This window comes from Scyliorhinus canicula, chromosome 3, assembly GCF_902713615.1.
Source record: "Scyliorhinus canicula chromosome 3, sScyCan1.1, whole genome shotgun sequence".
Classification (NCBI taxonomy): Eukaryota; Metazoa; Chordata; class Chondrichthyes; order Carcharhiniformes; family Scyliorhinidae; genus Scyliorhinus; species Scyliorhinus canicula.
Genome location: NC_052148.1, coordinates 159,735,022 through 159,759,590, shown reverse-complemented (window position 1 = coordinate 159,759,590; position 24,569 = coordinate 159,735,022). Strand labels below are relative to the sequence as shown.

The 24,569-nt window shown below is 47.1% G+C and overlaps 1 protein-coding gene across 1 annotated transcript in view; it reads left to right on the top strand.

Annotated features, from left to right (window-relative positions):
• LOC119963735 (ADP-ribosyl cyclase/cyclic ADP-ribose hydrolase 2-like) overlaps positions 1-24,569 on the top strand; it is a 43,074-nt gene that overhangs the window by 12,050 nt on the left and 6,455 nt on the right. Inside the window, exons 4-7 of the mRNA XM_038793040.1 lie at positions 4,397-4,479; positions 8,122-8,198; positions 10,520-10,612; positions 13,910-13,996. Of these exons, the coding sequence (XP_038648968.1) occupies positions 4,397-4,479; positions 8,122-8,198; positions 10,520-10,612; positions 13,910-13,996 (340 nt within the window). The remainder of the gene's footprint in view (positions 1-4,396; positions 4,480-8,121; positions 8,199-10,519; positions 10,613-13,909; positions 13,997-24,569) is intronic.

Below are 24,569 nucleotides of genomic sequence, written 5' to 3'. Positions count from 1 at the left end.
CCAGGGACTCCTGTAATAGATAGACCCCCCCCTCCCAGAGAACCATGTTGTAGGGGACACCCCCCTTCCCAAGGGAAATCCTGGATATCATTTTCAAATGCAGGAAGATGAATACGTGGTTTGAGGAATGGTGCAAGAAGGAGGAATTCAATTTCCTGGGAAATTGGAATCCGTTCTGGGGCACCAGTATAACTGGACGATCTGCACTTAGGCAAGACCAGAACCAGTCCTAAGGGGAGTGTTTTCTTGTGCTGTTGGGGGAGGGTTTAAGCTAATATGGCAGAGGGATGGGAACAGATGCAGGATGTAAGAGGGAAGTAAGGTGGGGATAGAAACAAAAGGCAGTAAAGGGAAAAATGGAAGGCAAAAAAACCAAAGACAAAAATCAAAAAAGGTTACATTACATCATAATTCTAAAAGGGCAATAAATGTAAAAAAAACAGCCTGAAGGCTCTGTGTCTCAATGCAAGGAGTATGTGTAATAAGGCTGATGAATTAACTGCTCTGACAATCATTATCGGATATGATGTAATTGGGATAATGAAGACCTGGCTCCAGGGTGACCAAGGATGGGAATTTAACATCCAGTGGTATTCAATATTCGGGAAAGATAGAAGGAAAGGAAAGGCAGGTGGGGTAGCCAAGCTGGTTAAAGAAGGGATTAACGCAATAGTAAGGAAGGATATTAGCCTGGACAATGTGGAATCTGTGTAGGTGGAGCTGCGGAACACCAAAGGGCAAAAAATATTAGTGGGAGTTGCGTACAGACCACCAAACAGTAGTTGTGAGGTTGGGGATGGCATCAAACAGGAATTTAGAGATGTGTGGAGTAAGAGTTCAGCAATTATTATGGATGACTTCAATTTGTATATTAATTGGGCTAATCAAACTCGTAGCAATGTGACAGAGGAGGATTTCCTGGAATGTATAAGGGATGGTTTCTCGACCAATATGTCGAGGGACCAACTAGAGAGCAAGCCATCCTAGACTTGGTATTGTGCAAAGTGAGAGGATTAATTAGCAATGTTGTAGTGTGAAATTGTTTCGGGAAGAGTGATCATAATATAGTAGAATTCTTCATTAACATGTAAAGTGACACAGTTAAGTCTGAGGCTAGGGGTCCTGAACTGAAAGAAAGCCAACTTTGATGGTATAAGATGTGCACTGTCTAGGATAGGCTGGTAACGGATACTTTAGGGGTTGACAGCAGATGGGCAATGGCAGACATTTAAAGAACAGGTGGATGAACTTCAACAATTGTACATTCCTGTCTGACACAAGAGTAAGACGGGAAGGTGGCTCAACCATGGCTAACAAAGGAAATCAGGGTTAATGTTAAAGCCAAAGAGGAGGCATATAAATTAGCCAGAGAAAGCAGCACGCCTGAGGACTGGGAGAAATTAAAAATTCATTAGAGGAGGACAAAGAGTTTAATTCAGAAGGGAGAAATAGAATCTGAGAATAAGCTTGCAGAAAATGTAAAACTGACTGCAAACGCTATGTGAAGAGAAAAAGACTGGTGAAGACATATGAAGGTCCCTTACAGTTAGAATCAGGTGAATTCATAATGGGTGACAAAGAGATGGCAGATCAGTTGAACAATTACTTTGGATCTGTCTTCACTGAGGAGGACACAAATAACCTTCCGGAAATACTAGGGGACAGAGGGTTGAGCATGAAGAAGAACGGAAGGAAATCCTTATTAGTCAGGGAATTGTGTTGAGGAAATTTATGGGATTAAAACCCAATAAGTCCCCAGGGCCTGATGTTTTGCACCCCAGAGTACTTAGAAATAATGGACGCATTGGTTTTCCAGCATTCTATAGACTCTGGGAGAGTTCCAATGGATTGGAGGTTAGCTAATGTAACCCCACTTTTTAAAAAGGAGGGAGTGAGAAAACAGGGAATTATAGACTGGTTAGCCTGACATCAGTGGTGGGGAAAATGCTGGAAAATTATTACGAATGAAATAACAGCATTTGGAAACTGGGGACAGGATCGGTCCAAGTCAGCATGGATTCACTAAAGGGAAATCATGCTTGACAAACCTGGAATATTTTGAGGATGTGACCTGTAGAGTGGACAAGGGTGAACCAGTGGATGATGTATATCTGTACTTTCAAAAGGCTTTTGACAAGGTCCCACACAAGGGATTAGTGAGCAAAATTAAAGTTCATGATATTGGTGGTAATGTATTGACATGACTAGAGAACCGGTTGGCAAACAGGCAGCAGAGAGTGGGAATAAATGGGTCCTTTTCAGATTGGCTGGCAGTGACTAGTGGGGTACCACAGGGTTCAGTGCTGGGACCCCAGCTGTTCACAATGTACATTAATGGTTTGGATGAAGGAATTGTATGAAATGTCTCCAAATCTGCAGACGACACTAAGCTGGGTGGCAGTGTGCACTGTGAGGAGGATGCATAGAGCCTGCAGGATAACTTGGACAGGTTTACTGAGTGGGCAAATACAATATAATGTGGGTGAATATGAGGCTATCCACTTTGGTGGCAAAAACAGGAAGAAAGATTATCTGAATGGTGGCAGTTTAGGAAAGGGGGAAGTGTAATGACACCTGGGTGTCACAGTGGAACAGTCACTGAAGGTTGGCATGCAGGTAGAGCAGGCAGTGAGGAAAGCTAATGGCATGCTTGCCTTCATAGAGAGAGGATTTGAGTATAGGAGTAGGGATGTCTTGCTGCAGTTATACAAGACCTTGGTGAGGCCACACTTTGAGTATTGTGTGCAGTTTTGGTTACCTAGTTTGAGGAAGGACATTCTTGCTTTCAAGGGTGTCCAGTGAATGTTCACCAGACTAATTCCCAGGATGGCAGGACTGACATATGAAGAAAGTCTGGATCGACATGACTTGTACTCACTGGAGTTTAGAAGAATGCGAGAGGATCTCATAGAAACATATAAAATCCTGATGGGACTGGACAGGCTAGGTGCGGGAAGAATGTTCTCCATGTTACATAGATACATAGAAGATAGGAGCAGGAGGAGGCCTTTTGGCCCTTTGAGCCTGCTCTGCCATTCATCACGATCATGGCTGATCATCCAATCAATAGCCTAATCCAGCTTTCTCCCATAGCCTTTGATCCCATTCCCCCCAAATGCTATATCTAGCAGCCTCTTGAATATATTCAATGTTAGGACATTGAGAACTATGTGTCATAGCCAAAGAATAAGGGGTAAGCCATTCAGGACTGAGATGAGGAAGAACTTCTTCTCTCAGAGAACATAGAACATACAGTGCAGAAGGAGGCCATTCAGCCCATCAAGTCTGCACCGACCCACTTAAGCCGTCATTTCTACCCTATCCCTGCAACCCGACAACCCCTTCTATCATGGCCAATCCACCTAACCTACATGTCTTTGGACTGTGGGAGGAAACCAGAGCACCCGGAGGAAACACACGCAGACATGGGGAGAACGTGCAGACTCCGCACAGACAGTGACCCAGCGGGGAATCAAACCTGGGACCCTGGCAATGTGAAGCCACAGTGCTATCCACTTGCGCTACCGTGAAGTTGTGTAATTCTCTACCGCAGAAAGCTGTTGGGGCCAGTTTGTTGGATATATTCAAGAGAGAGCTGGACGTGGTCCTTGCGGCGAAAGGGATCAAGGGGTATGGATTGAAAGCTGGAGTGGGATACTAAAGTTTCATGATCAGCCATGATCATATTGAATGGTGGTGCAGGCTCAAAGGGCCGAATGGATTACTCCTGCACCAATTTTCTATGTTTCTGCATTTCTATGACACCTGTAATAAGGGGACCCCCACAGGGGCACCCTGCCTAAAGGAACCCCCTCCACAGACCCCACACACACAGAAAAAGACCCCTGTCTGGCAGCTAGAGGGCATCCCAGTAGAGGCAGTGGGTAGCATTATAGCTGTAATTATTACCTTGCAGCTCCACATGTCCATTCCTCAAAGGAGAGGAGCTGTGCCTGCGTCTGGTTTCCACAGGTCCATTATCTGCAAGCCATTCATCGTTTCAAGTAGTGGTCTGTGATTGACAGTACATAAAAACCATCTGCAGATTTGACCCGTTCATATCCTTTCACGCTTCAGTGGCCTAAGAGGTGAAACCCCAATGTTTGTAAACATTGCAACATCAAAGAGAGGTAAGTGCAGTGAGATCACATGCTTGAGTGCTTGGAATGCACTCACATCCTGATTTTCACCGATCCAGAATTCCCCCCGATGCCCGATTCTCTGTGGGAACGCATTCCAGGTGTCCCGGGAGGGAGAATCCCACCCATTGTATAGTTGCCTCCTACCAAACTAGCATGAATTTATCTTTGAAGAAACAACTTTAGACTATGGCACTATTGTCAGTTGTTATGTTATTCTTGCCCTACTTTATTGCTGATATTATTATTGTTTGCAGGCATAAATTTTGTATCCTGCCCCACAACAACAGAATGTGAAAATAACCCAGTGAATTCATTTTGGAAAATGGCATCGGAATCCGTAAGTTGTTTTCAGAGATAATGCCTTGCTCAAATTGCACAATTTCCTTGTCCCCTTCAAAGAAAAAGAATGATCAACTTTCCCTCTCGGACATTCACATCCTTTTAAGCACATAAATCCTCAACTTCTAATCTAATTGTTTCAGTCATTTGTTTTAATTCAGCACTTACATTGTTACATTTTATTATAAAATACTTTTCTATTCACGGGTCCTTGGCGCCATGAGGCGGCAGTGCTAACCACTGCACCACGGTGCCACCCTATTGTTGCTGGGTTTACCAAATAGTGACCAGAGGGCGAGCTTACCACCCAACTAAGGACAGCGGGTGAACTCTCAAAGCTGGCAGGTTAATAGGAGGCTCATAAGATCGAGAGAGAAGACACATTTAAATATTTGTATTTAACAAAAGCCCACAGCTGCCATGCCGTGATCATGGAGGGATCTCTCCAATGGACAGTCAGCGGCCATCTTTGTGGCCTGGCAGCCATGACGTATGAGGAAGGAGGTCCTAGTGACATGAAACATGGCCCATTGAAAGACCACCCTGTTTAACTGGACATATTTTAGCCACTGAAAAATTCCACTTGGTGCAGGAAAGGTGCCTTAATAAGCCCCATAATTTCCTGAATTGGCTGCCTGCTGCTTGCAAGTGGACAGCCCTTCCACCCCTGGTCAAGCCTTCACGAAAATGGCTAAGGGGCTGGAAAACTGGCATGCTGGCCAATGAAATTATGCATGCCTTTGCCTCAGTTCCCACCCCCATCTACCTCCAAAAATGTTGACCATTATCCCAGGCTTGTGAAAATAAGAAAACGGAAAACAAAAGAACTGCACATGAAAGAAAGAAAGAAATGTGTTAATTATATATCAATTGGGTGTTAATATACTTGAATGGAGGGTATTTACTTATGTATTTCAGAACACACCAAAAAATAGGGATTTGTTACGGAGGTGCACAGTCTGCAAATTGTGTCTCTATAAATAAAAGCATAGACTCTGGTCTCCTTCACCATCTGGCTATCTACATTTTGACAAATGGAGAGAAAATACCCCACTGAATCTAGAGAGTTTAATGTATTTTTATAATATGGCACCCAAGATCAAATACAATATTTTTAACTATGGCCCAACAAATATTTTGTATAGATTTTTCCTACTCTCTCCAATTTATAAAATCCAATTGCCAATTTGGACTCTTTGGCTTTAACTTCTCAACATTCATATTTTCTGGAAATGAATGAAGAAGAAACAGTTGAACCTGTTTTGGGAAAAACATTCCCAATTTTTGACTACATTGTCGATTGATCCCAATTTTTGACTATATTGTCAATTGACCCCCTTGCTGGCTTTTGTGACACCCAGACCTCCCTGGCAGCTACCTAAAACAGGCATTTGCGCCATTGAGAAGTAGAAGCACCTTTTTATTGATTTTGCTTCCTGAAAGTTGTTGACACTCAGCGAGGTTGACCTGCTCAACTTTATTATTTGGATTATATTGTAGCCCAACCAGTTCTAAAGCTTCCATAAAAGAGGTAAGTCAATATGATTAGACTTGCCTTGTCCGGAGCTGAGCAGAGCCTAAGTGCTCCTCCCATCTCTGCAATACTCCTCCACAACCTCCACCAACATTTTCCTCACCTTCACTCCTAGGATTTACATATAAGACCACAGGCCCAAATTGGATCTGTAGTGATCAGCCCCTAGAGGCCTGACTCACATTACAGTTCACCACGATTAATAAGAGGAAACCTGAGGGCTGACATTGAGAGATACATGAGCCAACTCTTCAGATTTACATTCTGTAGACACCGTCTAATTCAGGCCCTAAAATGTTCTAAGATCAATTTCTTGCCCCATGAACTTGGAAGCCTTTGTTTATGTACACCCTGCAATACTGCAGAGTTGGACATGTAGGGCTGCATTTTCACCAAGTTGGGATGACTTGTGAGCCCTTTCAAAATGGCCCCCAGGACCTGGGGCGGAATTCTCCGATCCCCCGCAGGGTCAGGGAATTGCCCGCGGCCGGCGTAAATCCCGCCCCCGCCGTGGCCGGAATTCTCCGCCACCCAGGAATCGGCGGGAGCGGGAATCATGCCCCACTGATCGGCGTGCCCCCCGCGCCAATCGGCATGCCCCCCGCGGCGATTCTCTGGCCCGCAATGGGCCGAAGTCCCGCCGCTGACAGGCCTCTCCTGCCGACGTGGTTTAAACCACCTCTGTGCCGGAGGAATTGGCAACATGAGCGGGCTCCCAGGGTCCTGGCAGGGGCGCGGGGAGATCGGACCACGAGGGGTGCCCCCACGGTGGACTGGCCCGCGATCAGGGCCCACCGATCGGCGGGCAGGCCAGTGCCATGGGGGCACTCTTTTTATTCCGCCGCCACCATGGCGGAGGCAGAAGAGACCCTCTCCACCACGCATGCGCCGGTGGTGACGTCAGCGGCTGCTGACGCTCTGGCGCATGCGCAGACCGGCAAAGGCCTGTTGGCCAGCCCCGACACCGGGCGGCGTAGCGCCAAAGGTCATTGGCGCCAGTTTTGACACCATCGACAGAGCGGGAGCCACTCCAGCACGGGCCTAGCCCCTAAAGGTGCAGAGAATTCCGCACCTTTGGGGAGGCCTGACGCCGGAGTGGTTGGCGCCACTCCGCTACGCCAGGACCCCCTGCCCGCCGGGTAGGGGAGAAGTTCACCCCTGATTCTAGGATTCCAGACCCCATTCCTGGGCAATCTGATTTTTGGAAGCACCCTTGAATGGTGTGGACCGGTTTGGGTCAAATGCCCTCCCAACCTGCCTGGCTCCATTGCAAGGATGGACATCTCCTTTACCTCCACAATTTTTATGGATTGTGCTCATTTTTTTAAGAGACATAATTTACGGCCCCTCAGACGAGTTGTGAATCCTAGTCTGCATGAGGGGACCTTTTAAAACACAAGTTCCTCCTTATGCACCTATGCCAAGATAAGGGCCCTTACCCCCGCAGCCCCATGGTACCTCATACCCTATACCAAGCCTTCTATTGACCAGTATACACTTGAGAGAACCAATGAATTCTATAGTGACAGTACAATATGTGAATAAAAATCTTTTCTTTTAAAGTCATTCATTCATTACTTTCTACCGTGTGAAAAAATGCAATTTCATGACGGACCAATGAAAGTATCAATCATCCAGATGTTTCAAAGTATCTATAAAAGAAACCACTTAACTTCGTATAAATAAACATTGTGAAATTTACAGTAGAGAATCGGAGCTGTCAATCAAGTCATGTTTTCTGAGGTGCAGCTTTTTTAATGAGAGTAATGAGAGCCTTGAAATCCATTCCTCTCTGTTGTTTTTCATCTGATTGATTGCTTGTTGCGGCTCTCCCATGGATGGTGGTTCACCCAACAGGGCGCTGGGAGATAACCTGTGAAGTATTAGCGTCACTGTGAATTCATGATTGAGGAGGTGATGGAAATGTCCTTTCCGGATTTCAGTTTTGTACCGTTTGTGAAAAGATTAATTTATATTTCTGTCTGGATGCCTACTATGAGCTTCATTTCTAAATTAACATAACTATAAATTGAAAAATAAATATCTAGAAACAACAGTTCGTTTGCACTTCATTAAATGTAATTTAACATTTGTGTTACCTTTCAGTATGCAAAGGAGGCAATGGGATTAGTGAGGGTTATGCTGAACGGCTCGGTTTCTGATGGGACATTTCCCAAAAATGGGTAAGAGGTGTTAACACTCATGCAGCAATGTTCTGTGAAAATGTCTTTTTTATTTGACTTGTCCAATGAACAAGTTAAATTAATTTGGGGGGGGGGGGGGGGGGGGGGGGGGGAGGTGGGGGGGGGGGGGGGGGATGTCAGGAATTCCATCTTATGAGGAACCCAAAATCAGTGCAGCATTGAGCTCTTTAATATGTCTTAATCCACATAATTTCAGGTGGAGATGACTCTGAGCATTTCCTGCTCCTTGAGGTCTGGTTTAATTGTGTGTTGAAGGGTGAGGAGGGATTGAGGGTTCATAGGCTCACCCAGAAATCTTGCCAGATACGGTCAGTTGTCGATATACCTGCAAGGAGCAGGCATATGTGGCCGAATGAGCCCTGTGCATGAATCCCATTAGTAGTCCATTGACAGGGATCGAATGCTGTTTAGATCTGGGACCTACAATCCGTGGAGCAGATATAGCAGCGCTGTCTCCAAAACAACTGGTTTTGTCCACCCAAAAGACTCTTCCCCAAAATCTATTTTTGGTTCTCAGGTGAACTTTCGCTACTATTGCTGTTACCAGCTCATCAACAACAACTTTGTTATATAGCATCTTTGACGTAATGGCATCCCAGTGTGCTCTCAGGAGTGTGAAACAATGAAAAATGATATCTCATCAGGAAATGTTGCTCTCCATACCCCAACCCCACCCCCCCCCCACCCCGTTATCTATCCCTCTTCAGCTCCAGCTGCCGATCCCAGTTCCCTATTAGGTTTGCAAATTCTGGTTGGAAACATTCATATAGGTATCACTCTGAGGTCCTATCTGTAATGATTAGGAAGCCTATAACCCACTGATACTCACACTGAAATTACACCCAACTCCCCCTGCTTTGTACAAAATAATTTCAGGTTGTGCAATTGATGCCACTTTTTTAAAATAAATTTGGATTAGCCAATTATTTTTTCCAATTAAGGGGCAATTTAGCGTGGCCAATCCACTTACTCTGCACATTTTTGGGTTGTGGGGGCGAAACCCACGCAGACACGGGGAGAACGTGCAAACTCCACACGGACAGTGACTCAGAGCCGGGATCGAACCTGGGACCTCAGCGCCGTGAGGCGGTTGTGCTAACCACAAGGCCACCGTGCTGCCCTTGATGCCACTTTTAACAGAATGCATCTCTCCCTATCTCTGATTTGAATCTAAGTGCTGTGTAACGGGGATAATTCTGAACTGGGAGTATCTGTCAAGGGCGATCTGCATTAGGGACTTCACCTGTTAAAGCCCAGTGATACAAACTGATCTGAACCAAGCCAAGAGATTCAAAAAAGCCCAGGGGACTCACCGTCTGCGGCACTACTCACAGAGGATGGCCTCCTAAATTCAGCTCAGCACCAACATTTCCGTGCCATCCCCTGGAGTCTCACACTATGAAGGAGTATTGTAATAGAAGTAACTTACAGCACAGGAGGAGGCCACTCAGACTGCTGTGCCAGTATAGGTGCTGATGCTTTCTTCTGTAACCCTATTTTCCTTTTAAAATATTAATTCAGCACTTTTAGTGAAGGACCTCATAGTCAAATAGCCCACAGTTGACAAAACTTTATCCTCCTCTCCCCTTGATCCTTCCAATAAGCAGTTTTGGTTTTAATCTTCTCATTTATCTTAAAATTCAAGGTATGTGGGCTTTGCTGGACGGGCCAGCATTTATTGCCCATCCCTCGTTGCCCTTTAGAAGGTGGTGGTGAGCTGCCTTCTTGTCCTGTCGGTACACCCCAGTGCTGTTGGGAAGGGAGATCCAAGACTTTGACCAACGACATTGAAGAAATACAATATAGTTGCAAGTCAGGATGGTGAATGAATACCCCACCAGTGGAAACAATTTTTCCAGAATCTCACTTCATTTCTGCTTGATATAGGCTGATGATCATCCACCTGTGTCTGGTTTGCTTCAGATCAGAGAGTACGCAAACCTATAGAGAGTTTAGTTCCCAAATTGCTGCAAAACGTTGAATAGCACTTTAATTGCACCAGCATGACTTTTCCAACAGTAACATTTTTGAAATGATTGCAACTTGTAAAATGTGGTTTCTTTGATAAGGCACATACATTTGGAAGTTAAACTACTGCAGTAACACCTATCAAGCCTCCGAACGTATATATGTTGTTTTGCGACCCAGTGTAGATCATATAGTCACACAAGGCCACCATGTTGGACTGGTCGTCAGTCTCATCAGTTTAGAACTGATTGCAGAATGCACCAAAGAAACAAAATAGATCAGGATACACAAACTATACTGAGAACTATATTTGTTAATGTTTTCCTCCACAGGTTTTTTGCAAAGCATGAGCTTCCGTATTTAAGGAAAGACAAAATCTCTGAAATACAGATTTGGGTCATGCACAATATCGATGGACCTGTTAGGTAAAGAACGTGTTGTTTCTTGTGCTAATATATGTTTCAACCACCATTAAAAACCAGCATCATATTAAGTCTTCATCCCCAGACTAAATAATTGGCATTTAATAGGTATGGAATAGCTTTGATGTATTTTCTATTTAGTGCTGATTTGGTAGAAATGGTGTAAGATTGGAGTTTGGGAGTCACAGGTGACCCAAAAAAGGGGTTGCTGAGCTGATTGGTGATTTTAAAGAGTAAAAACTGCAGTTTAAAAATTATGCATATTTAAATAGAAAAGAAAAGCATGTGATCTGTGAGAGGTAAGTATGGTTTACCAGTCCTGAACAGATCAATAAAGAGCATTGACCTTTGAGTCAGCAGCTTTCTCCCCCTCGCTGAACTGTTAGGACTTCTTTTCCTGGGGCATAACTTAATGGGAGAAAAACAGAGTCCCATTAGATCTTCTTCAGATTCTGGCTGAATATCTTCCCAAATAGCTGTTTCAACTGGGTTGTTTCTTCCTTGTCTTCAGACAAGGCAGCTCTGCTTAACTATTATTATTATTTTTTAACCTATCCTACTGAGACAGAAAACTGCCTTTATTTGTGGTCAAAGCCAAGGTTGCCAGATCAGACTTCAACTCTTCTCCAAAGCTGCTGCAGTTGTACAAAACTCTGGTGCTGCCGCATTTGGAGTATTGCGTGCAGTTCTGGTCACCGCATTATAGGAAGGATGTGGAAGCATTGGAAAGGGTGCACAGGAGATTTACCAGGATGTTGCCTGGTATGGAGGGAAGATCTTATGAGGGAAGACTGAGGGACTTGAGGCTGTTTTCGTTAGAGAGAAGAAGGTTAAGAGGTGACTTAATTGAGGCATACAAGATGATCAGAGGATTAGATAGGGTGGACATCGAGAGCCTTTTTCCTCAGATGGTGATGTCTAGCATGAGGGGACATAGCTTTAAATTGAGGGGAGATAGATATAGGACAGATGTCAGAGGTAGGTTCTTTACTCAGAGAGTAGTAGGGGCGTGGAATGCCCTGCCTGCAACAGTAGTGGACTCGCCAACACTAAGGGCATTCAAATGGTCATTGGATAGACATATGGACGATAAGGGAATAGTGTAGATGGGCGAGTGGTTTCACAGGTGGGCGCAACATCGAGGGCCGAAGGGCCTGTACTACGCTGTAATGTTCTATGTTCTATAAAGCTTTATCATAATGTCTCTCTAAATCTCTTAGCTCTGCCCAGAAATGGCATCATATCGCCAAGCTGAAAAACAAATTAACTTTCCAGGCTAAAAGCACATTAACTCTCCAGTCAAATCAGAATCAAAAAATAATCCTCTGGTCAATTCCACCTTCTAGCTGCTAAAAGCTCCTAGTACCTGCAACGCAGGATTACAATTAATAACATGACCACTGCAGTCAAATACTCTCTAACTCTAGGGTTTAAACTCTTAAATTGCCCAATACTTAGAATACAATATTACTAAAATCCTCCATTTGTCACAATAGTAAGGACATCACTAACTGAAATATAGAAACAGAGTCCAGGTGATTGAGACAATGGAGATGAAGGGATCAATCGTACCATTACAGTTATATGACAGATCAAAGAGTGGAAAGGAAATGAAGGTAATGGTATGTAGGCAAATGTGTGACGGGAGTACATAACTTTGAACTGTAATAATGTGGGATTTTGACTCTCACCGAATAAATTTGCAGGGGGAGGGAATGAACGAGGAGAAGGAGATGTGTGTACATTTCTTTCTGATTTTCCTTTCTGTAAGGAACTGAAACATTGCTTAACCTAGTAATGGGAAATAAACTAGAGCAGATTGCTTAACCTAGTAATGGGAAATAAACTAGAGCAGGTATGACCAGTAAGTGTGGGTAGGCTCTTGGAAGATTTCGGGCCAAAAAGGAGATGCCCACTTTAAAAAATGACCACAGCTGCCATACCGCCATTCTGGATGTTTGAGGCCAGGTAGATGAAGGAGTCCCTGTAAATGATCCTGAAGTTCTGCCCCTCTGATTTGCCATTGGGATGTCACCTCCAGGCAGACCTTTTCCTGACACCATGGGTTAAGTTCCAGTTGGCTGCTTATTAATGGTGTTCTGAAGTGTGCTTGCTAATATGTTAAGTACATTCATTTAAATAAATGATTATGTTGATAGTTATGCCATCACATGAAGTGATACAACAACCATCTTAGTTATTTAGTCTGCATAGTGAGCAGGGTATGTAGTAGTACAAATAAATCTCCATTCAAAATGTGTGTTCAACTTCTATGCCTGCCTTCAGCTACATTTAGCTCACAAGGTGAGCTGGTTTAGCTCACAAGGCTAAATCACTGGCTTTTAAAGCAGACCAAGCAGGCCAGCAGCACGGTTCAATTCCCGTACCAGCCTCCCCGGACAGGCGCTGGAATGTGGCGACTAGGGGCTTTTCACAGTAACTTCATTGAAGCATACTCATGACAATAAGCGATTTTCATTTCATTTGTATTAGCATAGAAAGAGATAAGACTGCTATTGGCTTTAATTGGATTCTTACTGATCTTAACAAGCTCCCCACTGCTTGCTCACCTGATCCGGCCTCATGGATGTAGCTCGGGGCAGGATGGTGCCAGGAACCAGCTGTTGGTGTGAAATTGTGTCCCAGCCAGAGCACTTTATGTGGAGGAGGGCCTACACCCTTGCCTTTGTCTCCCTAATCGCCTGCCAAAGAATCCTGCTTGACTGACGATGGCCAACCTATCGGAATTTCTCCAAATGGAGAAAATCAAATTCACCATCCGGGGGTGGGAAGAGGGCTTCCACAAGACTTGTTCCAGGCCTAATTTGTAGGCCAGCAGCCAAAAGCGAGGAGGGGGAGGGGGGAATAAGGAGGCACAGAACCCACCCACCCCCCAACTCCAGACCGAAGACTTGTAAATACAAGCAACTACTAAGAACAACCTGCAACGATGTAACTCATGTCTCACTATTGTATCCCAATATGTACAGGACTGAACCAGCGAACAAAGAAAACACAGCAGATAGCAAGAAGGGGATGTCTCGGAGAAGTAGGGGGTGTTGTGGTTAGGCTAGGAAGCTAATTCAAATGCTGGGCATTTGTAAATTGTAAACTGTAACTAATGTGTATAGATTATTTTTTCACTGTGTAAAAGAAGAAAAAATTCTAACGAAAACACTTTCAAAAAATAATCTCTATCTTTACTGTGAAATGATGACATCCTTTCTTAAACAAGTCACGATTCAAGTAATTTCTGTTATTCATTGTTAAGTTTGTGTCAATATGTATTCCTTCTGATAGAGAATCATGTGGGACAGGCACCATTCTAGAGTTTGAAAATGTCCTGAAGAAGCAGGATTTCAGCTACTCGTGCATCAACAACTGCAGGTACATGAATTATCACAGGACTGGCAACAGACGTAGTTTTGCGCTACTCGTAAATTTATTTGTTTTTAATTAACTAGTTAGTGATAAATGTCATATTAGAAAACCATAGTCTGATCCAAATTATTTAATTAGTTCAATTCCTATTTGCAGAACTGCTCCTTCAGAGAGGGCAGAAGAGGAGGTAGGAACATAGCAGGAAACTTTATTTTTATTTGTTACACAGAGGCATCGTTGGCTAGGCCAGCATTTATTGCCCTTCAGAAGGTGGTAGTGAGCTGTCTACTTGAACCACTACAGTCCACATGTTGTACGAACACCCACGGTGCTGTTAGAAAGGGAGCTCCAATCGTTTGATCCAGCAACAGTGACATAATTCCGAGTCAAGGTGGTGTGTGGCTCGGAGGGTAGAACATAGAACAGTAAAGCACAGAACAGGCCTTTCAGCCCTCGATGTTGTGCCGAGCATTGTCCGAAACCAAGATCAAGCTATCCCACTCCCTGTCATTTGCAGTGTTCTTGTGTATCCAATGCCCTTGTCCCTTCTGTGTGGTAGAGGTTATGGGTTTGGAAGGTGCTGTTTCTTGGACCTCACCAGGCCAAATCGTGGGATGAGGCTGGCTTATTTGAATAATTATGGTGGGTGATCCATGCCCATGAGTCACAGCAGGGTCAACCATACTACTATGGTCTCACATTTGTGAAATAGTACACAACTGGGGCTGGTTTAGCTCAGTGGGCGAGACAGCGGGTTTGTGATGCTGAACCAGGCCAGCAGCACGGGTTCAATTCCCGTAACAGCTGAGAATTCTGAATTCTCCCTCTGTGTACCCGAATAGGCGCTGGAATGTGGCGACTAGGGGCTTTTCACAGTAACATCCATTGTAGTGTTAATGTAAGCCTACTTGTGACAATAAAGATTATTACAACAACTGTGTTGAGGGAGCCAAATTCGGCTGAAAGAAAAGATAAGTAAAATAACTTTACACCTCCTCAAGGAACTTTTGGGTAGTGGTGCACAAGTGTAGCGGGTATAATTTATGTCTCCCTCTGAAATTTGTGACGTACGTAGGTCACGTACAATAAAAATCCATATTCTGCCACAGTTCTCTTTGGAATGGAATTTCTAGTCAAAGCACTTTAACATTGAACAATTTATTAAACATTACCTGCTGCAGAATAGATAATTACAACACGTATGTTTCACAATTACTACATATTTCTTCTAAGTGGTATTATTTATATTTAGAGACAGAAGATATTATTACAATCCCCTTGGGAATCCAGAAACCAAACAAGTCACATTTACTGAACCCACCTCAAAATTAACCAAACAAGATTGTGATTTTTTATTTAACATGTATTAGAATCAATGTAAGTTAAACATAAGTAACAGGTAAATCACAGTTGAATTCTAAATTGCACATGGAATGGCAAATACAACAAAGACAGATCTCAATTATCTTATATTCTAGGCTGTCCACTCTACCTGTATGGCATCAAAGAACAAAGAACAATACAGCACAGGAACAGGTCTTTTAGCCCTCCAAACCTGTACCGTTCATGATACCAACCTTGGTCAAAGCCCTCTGCACTCCTTTGTGCCATATCCCTCCATACCTACCCTATCCATGTATATGTCAAGATGCCTTTTGAACACCGTTAATGAATCTGCTTCCACAACCTCCCCTGGCAACATGTTCCAGGCACTCACCACCCTCTGTGTAAAAAAACCTGCCTCGCACATCTCCTTTAAAATGTGCCCCCTGGTGACTGACTCCTCCACCCTGGGAAAGAGTGCCTGCCCATCCATTCTATCCATGCCTCTCATAATCTTGTAGACCCCCAACAGGTCACCCCTCAACCTCCGTCGTTCTAATGAAAATAGTCCAACTTTATTCAGCCTCTCCACATAGCTAACACACTACAAACCTGGCAACATCCTGGTAAACCTCCTTTGCACCCTCTCCAAAGCCTCCCACATCCTTCTGGTAGTGTGGCAGCCAGAATTGTGCACAATATTCTAAGTGCAGCCTAACCAAGGTTTGATACATACAACTGCAGCATGACTTAACAGTTTTTATACTCAATGCCCCGTCCAATGAAGGCAAGCATTCCGTATGCCTTGTTGATTGCCTTGTCCACTGGTGTGTCATTTTCAAAGATCTGTGGACATGCACGCCCAGATCTCTCTGACTTTCTATATTCCTAAGAGTTTTGCCATTTACTGTATACTTCCCCTCTATGTTAGACCGACCAAAATGCATTACCTCACATTTGTCTGGATTAAACTCCATTTGCCATTTCTCTGCGCATGTCTCCAACTTATCTATATCCTGCTGTATCCTCTGACAATCCTCAGCACTATCTGCCACTCCACCAACCTTGGTGTCATGCACAAACTTACTAATCAGACCAGCTACATTTTCCTCCAAATCATTTATGTATACTACAACAGAGGCCCCAGGAAAGATCCCTGTGGAACACTACTTGTCACAACCTTCCATTCCGAAAAAACACCCTTCTACTGCTACCCTTTACCTTCTGTGACCGAGCCAGTTCTGTATCCATCTTACCATCTCACCTCTGATCCCGTGTGACTTCACCTTGTGTACCAGTCTGCCATGAGGTACCTTGTCAAAAGCTTTACTGAAGTCCATGTAAACAGTATCCACTGCCCTCCCCTCATGAATAATCTTTGCCACCTCCTCAAAAAACTCGATCGAGTTAGTGAGGCACGACCTGCCCTTCACAAAACCATGCTGTCTGTCGCTAATGGGTCCATTTTTTCAAAATGGGTATAAATCCTGTCCCTGAAAATTCTCTCGAATAATTTACCTACTACCGACGTGAGGCGCACCAGCCTATAGTTTCCAGGATTATCCCGGCTACCTTTCTTAAACAGCGGTACCACATTAGCTATTCTCCAGTCCTCTGGGATCTCACCTGTAGTCAGTGAGGATACAAAGATGTCAGTCAAGTTCAGTCACAGTTCCTCCAAGCTCAGATCTTCCTCAGACAGAATTATAGTCCTTTTCTTTCAATTCTCTAGAGGCAACAGCGGCTAAATAAAGTGTTCTGCCCAATCAATCTTCCATTCATTGATTTATTTATTTCTAGAACCTTCTGAACTCTCAGCTCTCCTCAGTCTTGATAGCATGGATCTACCAGAACAACTTTTACCTGTACAGTGTGGCAAATTCTGGACATGCAATCACTCATGAAAGTAAAAGAAACAGTAACAACAGTCCAAAAAAAATGTCCTTTCTGAATGTTCAGGAATCTAGTTCTCTGGCACAGCTGACCACCTCCTCTCTCCAGCTCTCTGCCATGTACTCTCTCTATTTTAACTGTCTTCCTGTTGAGGTTGCTTCCAGGTCAACGGTCACTAGGTCACATGGAGCAGTATTTCTTATGATCAAAAAACGATAATTGATCCCTTTTCCAGTAATATGAACTCTTTCAAGATCCTTTCAAACAATTTTTAAAAATTGCAGATTCATAAAACATTTTTTTTAATTTTCAAGTTTTCCTTACTGTTATTGCTTCTGGGTCAAAGACCAAAAGAAATATTGCAATGTCCGGGGATTGGACGGTAAAGTGGCTTCCGGAATTCAGTATCAGTAATTGTAAGCAATGCAGTAGGCTAATTACTCACAAGAGTAGAGGAATCTCAGTACAGTTTCATAAAACATTAAAAGCAATACTCAAGTTGTTGCCGACTCTACATGGGCTACTACTCGGGTGAAAAGTCAAAATATTCAGGCAAAAAAAATGGAAAGATTTCCTGGTTGCTTGTTCAAGACACTGGGGGCGATTCTCCGAGGCCCGCACCGGGCCGGAGAATCGCCGCAATCACGCCACGATGCCCTGACGCCGGCACGCGATTCACCGAGGTGCGGAGAATCGGCACCATTTGCAACAGCGCATTTGGCGCGGCGCCGGTCGCTGGAATTGGCGGGGCCACCGATTCTCCAGCCCGCATGGGCCGAGCGGCCGCTCCGATACGACAGAGTCCCGCCGGCGTCACTCACCCCTGGTCACTACCGAAGGGAACTCTGCGGAAACGGTCGGGGGAGCGGCCTGTGGTAGGGGGTATGGGGGTGTGAGGGGGGCTCCTTCACCGGGGGGGGCCTCCGATGGTGTCTGGCTCACGATCGGGACCCACCAATTGGTGGGCCGGCCTTTCCCCCCCCCCCCCAGGCCTACTTCCTGGCGCGGCCAGCCCCTGAACACCGACCGCATGTTGGTCGGGGATGGCGCGCATAAGAAGTCCCCCGCGCATGCACAGGTTGGTGCGGCCCAACTGCACATGCGCGGGTTGGTGCAGCGGTAAGGAGGCTGGAGCGGCGTGAACCAATCCGGCGCCATGCTGGTCCCCTGTGGGGGCCAGAATCGTACGTGACCGGGCCCAAGCGCAAACTCTTGGGCCCAATATTGGAGAATCGCCCCTATTGTTTGTGCTATGCTTTCCAACACATTTTGAAGGGAGGAAGTGAAGACCCTAGGAGCCGGGATCTAAAATGGCGGGAAAAACGGGTGCCATGGTTACATTTGATAATAATAAGGACTATGAATCATGGAATTCATATGAAGAAAGATTCTAATTGTTTTTGATAACTAATCAGACACCGAAGGACCTCAACATCACAACCTTTCTCAGCACAGTTGGCCGTAAAATATTTATGCCTCTACAGAAACTTGTTCACCCACCAAAGATGTGCAGGTTAGGTGGAGTAACGTTGCCAAATTGCCCCTTAGTCAAAATGTTATATGGGGTTATGGGGGTAAGGCGGGGGAGTGGGCCTAGGTAGGGTGTTCTTTCGCAGGATCAGTGCAAACTTGATGGGCTGATAGGCCTCCTTCCTAACTGTAAGGATTCTATGGATTCAAAACCAAGTGACAATTGAATTAAAGAAAAATTTAGAGGAACATTTCACTCCTATTGATTGCAGAAAGGTTCCAATTACACGATCGTAGTCAGGAAAAAGGTGAAATCATTTTACAGTCTATAGTGTCTTTATGAAGATTAGCTAGATATTGTGAATTTGGTACTGCACTTGATGATACTCTTCAAGACAGGCTGGTTTGTAAGTTATGCTGTGAAGCAATTCAGAGGAAGCTGCTTACTATATGTGATTGAACTCTGAAAGCTGCTTCCACTGGGGATCCCACAGAAGGGTTCGACTTCAACGGGACAAGATGATCCCACTGACCAGAAGGGCCGGAAAATTCCACCAATTGTTTTTATTATTGCAAAGAGTTAGTGCCATATCCCATCTTCAGGACATCTCAAAATGCACCATTTTTTGATATATGGTTGTAGAGGAGTACACTAGACACAGTTCTAATAACATTCTTTTTGGAGGTTGAAGACGTGTGCTTGAACTAGTTGCTTCCTGCCAAAGTATTCCAATACTGCAAGGACAAATGGTCTATCTAAGCTGCAGGGCCACAAGGCAACCTATAACTTTCCATGTAGGTTGCACACAGGTTGGCTCCTTTACATTATTGCATGTACATGACTGCATTAAAAAACGTTTTAAGGGGTTGAGCAAACAACTTGCCCAAGCACTTCAAACAATAAATAGGATATGTTGGCTGTGACATTTACCAAATAATGTAGTTGACGCTATCAATATAAAACAGGGGGCAAAATTCTCCGCGGACCGTCGTGACGCCGATTTCCGGCGAGCAAAAGCGGTGCAGATGACTCCGGCGTCGGGGCCTTCTTTTAGGCCGCTAATCTCCGTTCCCGGAGGGGCCAGCATCGGACCGACGCGATACGCGTCATTTTAAAGCGCTGCAGAGGTGGCGCGTCGGGCGACATCATCAACGGCGCCCGGCGAGCCAGGAAATAAATAGCGCTTTCGCCCGCCCCCCGCAAGATCTCCGGTCATGGCGTCTCGGAGATCTGCTCCCCGATTTCAGGACCGCGACCTGGAAGCGCTCCTGGACGCTGTAGAGGCCAGGAGGGAGGACCTCTACCCCCGAGATGGGCGCAGGCTCGCCCCGCGACACCAAAGTCGCCTGTGGAGGGATGTCTCAGACGTTGTCAGTTCGGCGGGTATCACCCCAAGGACAGGCACACAGTGCCACAAGAAGATCAACGACCTCGTCAGGGCAGCCAGGGTGAGTCCCCCTCCCCGTGACATTGAAAACCGAGCTTGACCTTCATTCTGATCTTGACCTTGAACCTGACCTTCATTCTGATCTTGACCTTGAACCTGACCTTCATTCTGATCTTGACCTTGACCCTGACCTTCAGTCTGAACTTGACCTTGAACCTGACCTTCAGTCTGAACTTGACCTTGAACCTGACCTTCAGTCTGATCGTGACCTGGAACCTGACCTTCAGTCTGAACTTGACCTTGAACCTGACCTTCAGTCTGATTTGGTCACCATCCCTAATGTGTCATGACCTTTGCCAGGGGATATGGGGTGGTGACTGATATGGACCGACCCAAGGACATTGGGATGATTATGACTGCTCTGATGACGAATCCTTGGAGTGGGGCCCGTAGCGCTGAACCTCTGACACCGGCTGGTATCTGTCTCTTTCCTTGTCCAGGGAACAGGTTGTCCCAACTCTCCTGCATGGCATTCAGCTGTGTCTGTAGCTCTACAGTTGCGAATGTCGGTGCAACTCTTTAAGGTACTATTTCCTGGCTCCCCAAGTGTGTGGGGAGAGGAATGCTTATAGGCAGTACAAACTAATCAAGCTCTCGGGTGCCAATCAGGACAGCACCAAATTCAATGTTTGCTTTAGTTAGAATAGCTAGAGTTCCACTGGGCACCGGTGCTGGCCCCTTTGCACGTCCTTAGAGGCTCCGACACTGGCGCTTCTATCAGGACACTACATCAACACCAATTCAGTTCCAGCATCTGCTCTTAGACCCCAGGATGAGGTTTACATTGCAATTTATATTAATGAGGGAAGTGAAATCGCTTCTGCCATAATCGTGGATGACACATAAATTGGTGTGATGGCACAAGTCTACAAAGGAATTTGGACAGATTAAGTTAGTTAGCCAAAAAATGGCAGACGGGATATAAAAAAATAAAATATTAAGTTCTGAACTATGGTAGGAAGAATAAATGAGCTGCATATGATTAACATGGAGAAAGAGTGCTGAAAGCTGCAAAACCGTTGGATCTGGGGTCTCCAAGCATCAAAGAAAAAAGCTAGCATGCAGTAAACTAGATAATTGGAAAGGCAAATTGAATATTGGTTTCGTATCTAACACTGTTGTTGCTACATCTGCTACCCACCCTCCAACAGGACAAGTTATCGTACAACAGGAGGTGTCGAACGAGTGGTGGGGGCAGTGCAGAGGCGAGACCACTCACGGTCCATGAGGAAAGGGCCCTGGAAATGGCAGGAGGACCCGAGGACCGGGCGGTTGCCGAGGCAGAGGTCGGGGGCCCGCGAGCAAGTGAGCCACCCACGGTCCTTCCCCCTCTCCCATATCCACCCTCCCCCATATCCCCTCTCCCCATATCCCCCGATCTGAGTGTTTAACCATGCATGCTGTCTTGTGTATTGCAGGTCCAGACATCGAGGCACCCGTCACCGCGGATGCCCACCGTCCGCAGGATGCCCCAGGGCGGCCACGGGAGAGGGAGCGACCCGGCCCCTCTGGCCTGCAACGGCCACAGGATGCCCCAGGGCGGCAGAGGAGACGCGTGGCGAACCCTAGACGACGCTCGCGTGACGTGCGCATCCGGCGACACAGGCTGAAAAGACGCAGCGATGAGGGGAGAAGCCAGAGGCCCTTGTCGATACAACCTCTGGACACCCCAAGCCAGGACACTGCCACGCAGGACAATGAACGGTCCTTGTAGATGGGGGAACCCCAGGGGACCGCAGACACCGACTCGGACATTGCGCACAGCTCACCGGCACTGCTTTCTCCAACACGCTTCACCATCGCAGAGACACTCACCCCGGCTGGGCTTTTTAGTGACGATTCATTAGGGCCACTCGCTGGTGAGCACCACACTGTCGTCCCAGTACAGCAGGTGGAGGTAGGAGCGGCAGAGGGGCCGGGTGGTCGGAGGGCATCCTGGCGCAAGCAAACATCTGCCGCCCAGACTGGTCCCGGGTTCCTGGAGTCAACCATAGACCCGATGCAATCAACAAACCTGGGTCCAAGGAAGAGGGTGACGGCCGCCTTGCAGCTGATGCACACGCAGGTGGAGGAGTCCACCCATGTCCAGGTGCAGGATGTCATGCCGGTCATACGTGCCACCCAGGCCGAAACCGCACGGGTGGCGTCCGCGGTCGAGGCAATGGGTGCAACGGTGTCCGACATGGGTCGCAGTATACAGGCTCTGGGGCTGTCCATGCAGGCGGCGTCCGTGTCCCAGGACGTGGCTTCCCACTCACAGGAAGCCATGAGCCAGACCCAGCGGATGATTGCAGAGGCGTTAAACGTTGTGGCCCTGTCTCAGAAGGCCATCGCTGAGGGCATCGGTGCCATTGTCAATCACCTCTCCGGCCTCGCCGAAAAACAAACAGGGATGGTCAACTCCCTCAGCTCCATTGCTGCAGATCTGAGGACCCTTGTCAGTACCAGCACGGGCCTCCAGGACTGGCAGCGCCAGGTTCTGGGGGAGCGTCGGATGGCCGGTCTAGACGCACCCCCGACCCATATAGAGGCCCGGGGGCCATCGGGCACCCCGAGGGAGGAGGAGGTGCTGTGCTCTGTACCGGGTCCCCCTGTAGAGGAGGTCCCGGAACACCGCGCTACCTCGGACTCCCCCCCTTCCGTCCCAGGTGCATCTGGTGGGCAGCGGGTAAGACAGGCTGGCAGCTCGCCATCGCAGTCACCCGAGCCGCTGCCTGGCCCATCTAGTCCGGGCCGCCCCAGGAAACATCCGCTAAACGGATCAAAAGTTACAGGGCTTGATTCGCAGGAGTCCACCTCCAGTCCTGCTGTACTGTCTGGGGAAGCACCTAGGCGTAGTAAAAGGGTCCGTAAGAGCAAGAATGTAGACACTTCGTAAGTTGGCACGGGTGAAGGGCACAGTAGTTTCAGGGTCTAGGGCACATGTTGGAACTGTTTGTCATTAAAATCACTTACGCACCTACAGAGGCTGCCTTTGTGTTCTGTCCGAAGCGTGCGGGGGGTGTCATGTAGGTTGAGTGCCAGTGTGTGTGGAGGGTCTGATGTCGGCCTCAGGCGAGTGTGCCCCCCCTTCACCTGGCCCGCCCTCTCAATCCCTGTGGGCGAGGATGTGACCGAGCGCTGCAGTGTGACGGCCGCATGCAGGGATGGTCCGGAAGGTTGGTGGTACTGTGGCCATGGGTCAGACATTGTACAACGATTTGGAGCCAGGAGCTCATCGCAGTGCGTGACGTCATCAGCCTCCATGGACTGCAGTAGACACGTTTCCATCGGCAACCGTGTGATGACTGCCCATTGTGTCGCAGTGGATGTGCAATGGAGGGGTGTTGTGCTTTCAGGTGGTGTGGGAATGGTTGGTGACGTGTTGGGACTTGGTGCAGGGTTAGTGAGGAGGGAGTGAGGGTGTTGGGTGGGTGAGGGGGAGTGAGGGTGTTGGGTGGGTGAGGGGGGTCGGATGTTGCAATGGTGTGTGGAACGTTGCCATACTTGCAGATTCGCTACCACCCTAGTCTGTGAACTGGCCGGCTATCATCCTGTCCCGTGCTCGCTGGCCCAGACGGTGATGTCGGGCAGCCACCCGCCAATGACCTCCCCGTGTGCCCTGACCATTGCCCCCATCTCCCTCGTCTGGGGAGGTCTGCGGCTCTTCCTCCCGCTCCTCCACTCCCCCCTCCTCTGCCTGCGGCACATCACCCCTCTGCTGGGCGATGTTGTGCAGGACACAACACACCACAATGATGCGGCCGATCCTATCTGGCGGGTACTGAAGGGCCCCCCCAGAGATGTCCAGGCACCGGAATCGCGACTTGAGGATCCCGACGCACCTCTCAATTAGACCCCTGGTCGCTGCATGGGCATCGTTGTATCTATTGTCCGCGTTAGTCTGTGGCCTCCGTATAGGCGTCATCAGCCACGACCGCAACGGGTAACCCCTATCGCCCAGCAACCAGCCCCTCATCCGGCGGTGGCGTCCCTCGAACATTCCAGGGATGTTCGACCGCGACAACACGTATGAGTCATGAACACTTCCCGGGAACCGTGCGCAGACGTGCATGATTATCATGCGGTGGTCGCAGACCACTTGGGTGTTCATTGAATATGTCCCTTTCCTGTTTGTGAAGACGGCCCTGTTGGCTGCAGGTGGCCGCACGGCTACGTGCATCCCATCGATCAACCCTTGGACCATGGGAAAACCAGCCATGGCAGAGAACCCCACGGCCCGGGCATCCTGGTTTGCCTGGTCCATTGGGAAGCGGATGTAGCGGTCCGCAATGACATAAAGGGCGTCTGTCACTGCCCGGATGCATCGGTGCGCCGATGCCTGTGAGATGCCGGACAGGTCCCCACTCGGCGCCTGGAATGAGCCCGTGGCGTAAAAGTTGAGGGCCACTGTAACCTTGACTGACACGGGGAGAGGGTGCCCTCCCCCAGTGCCACGCGGTGCC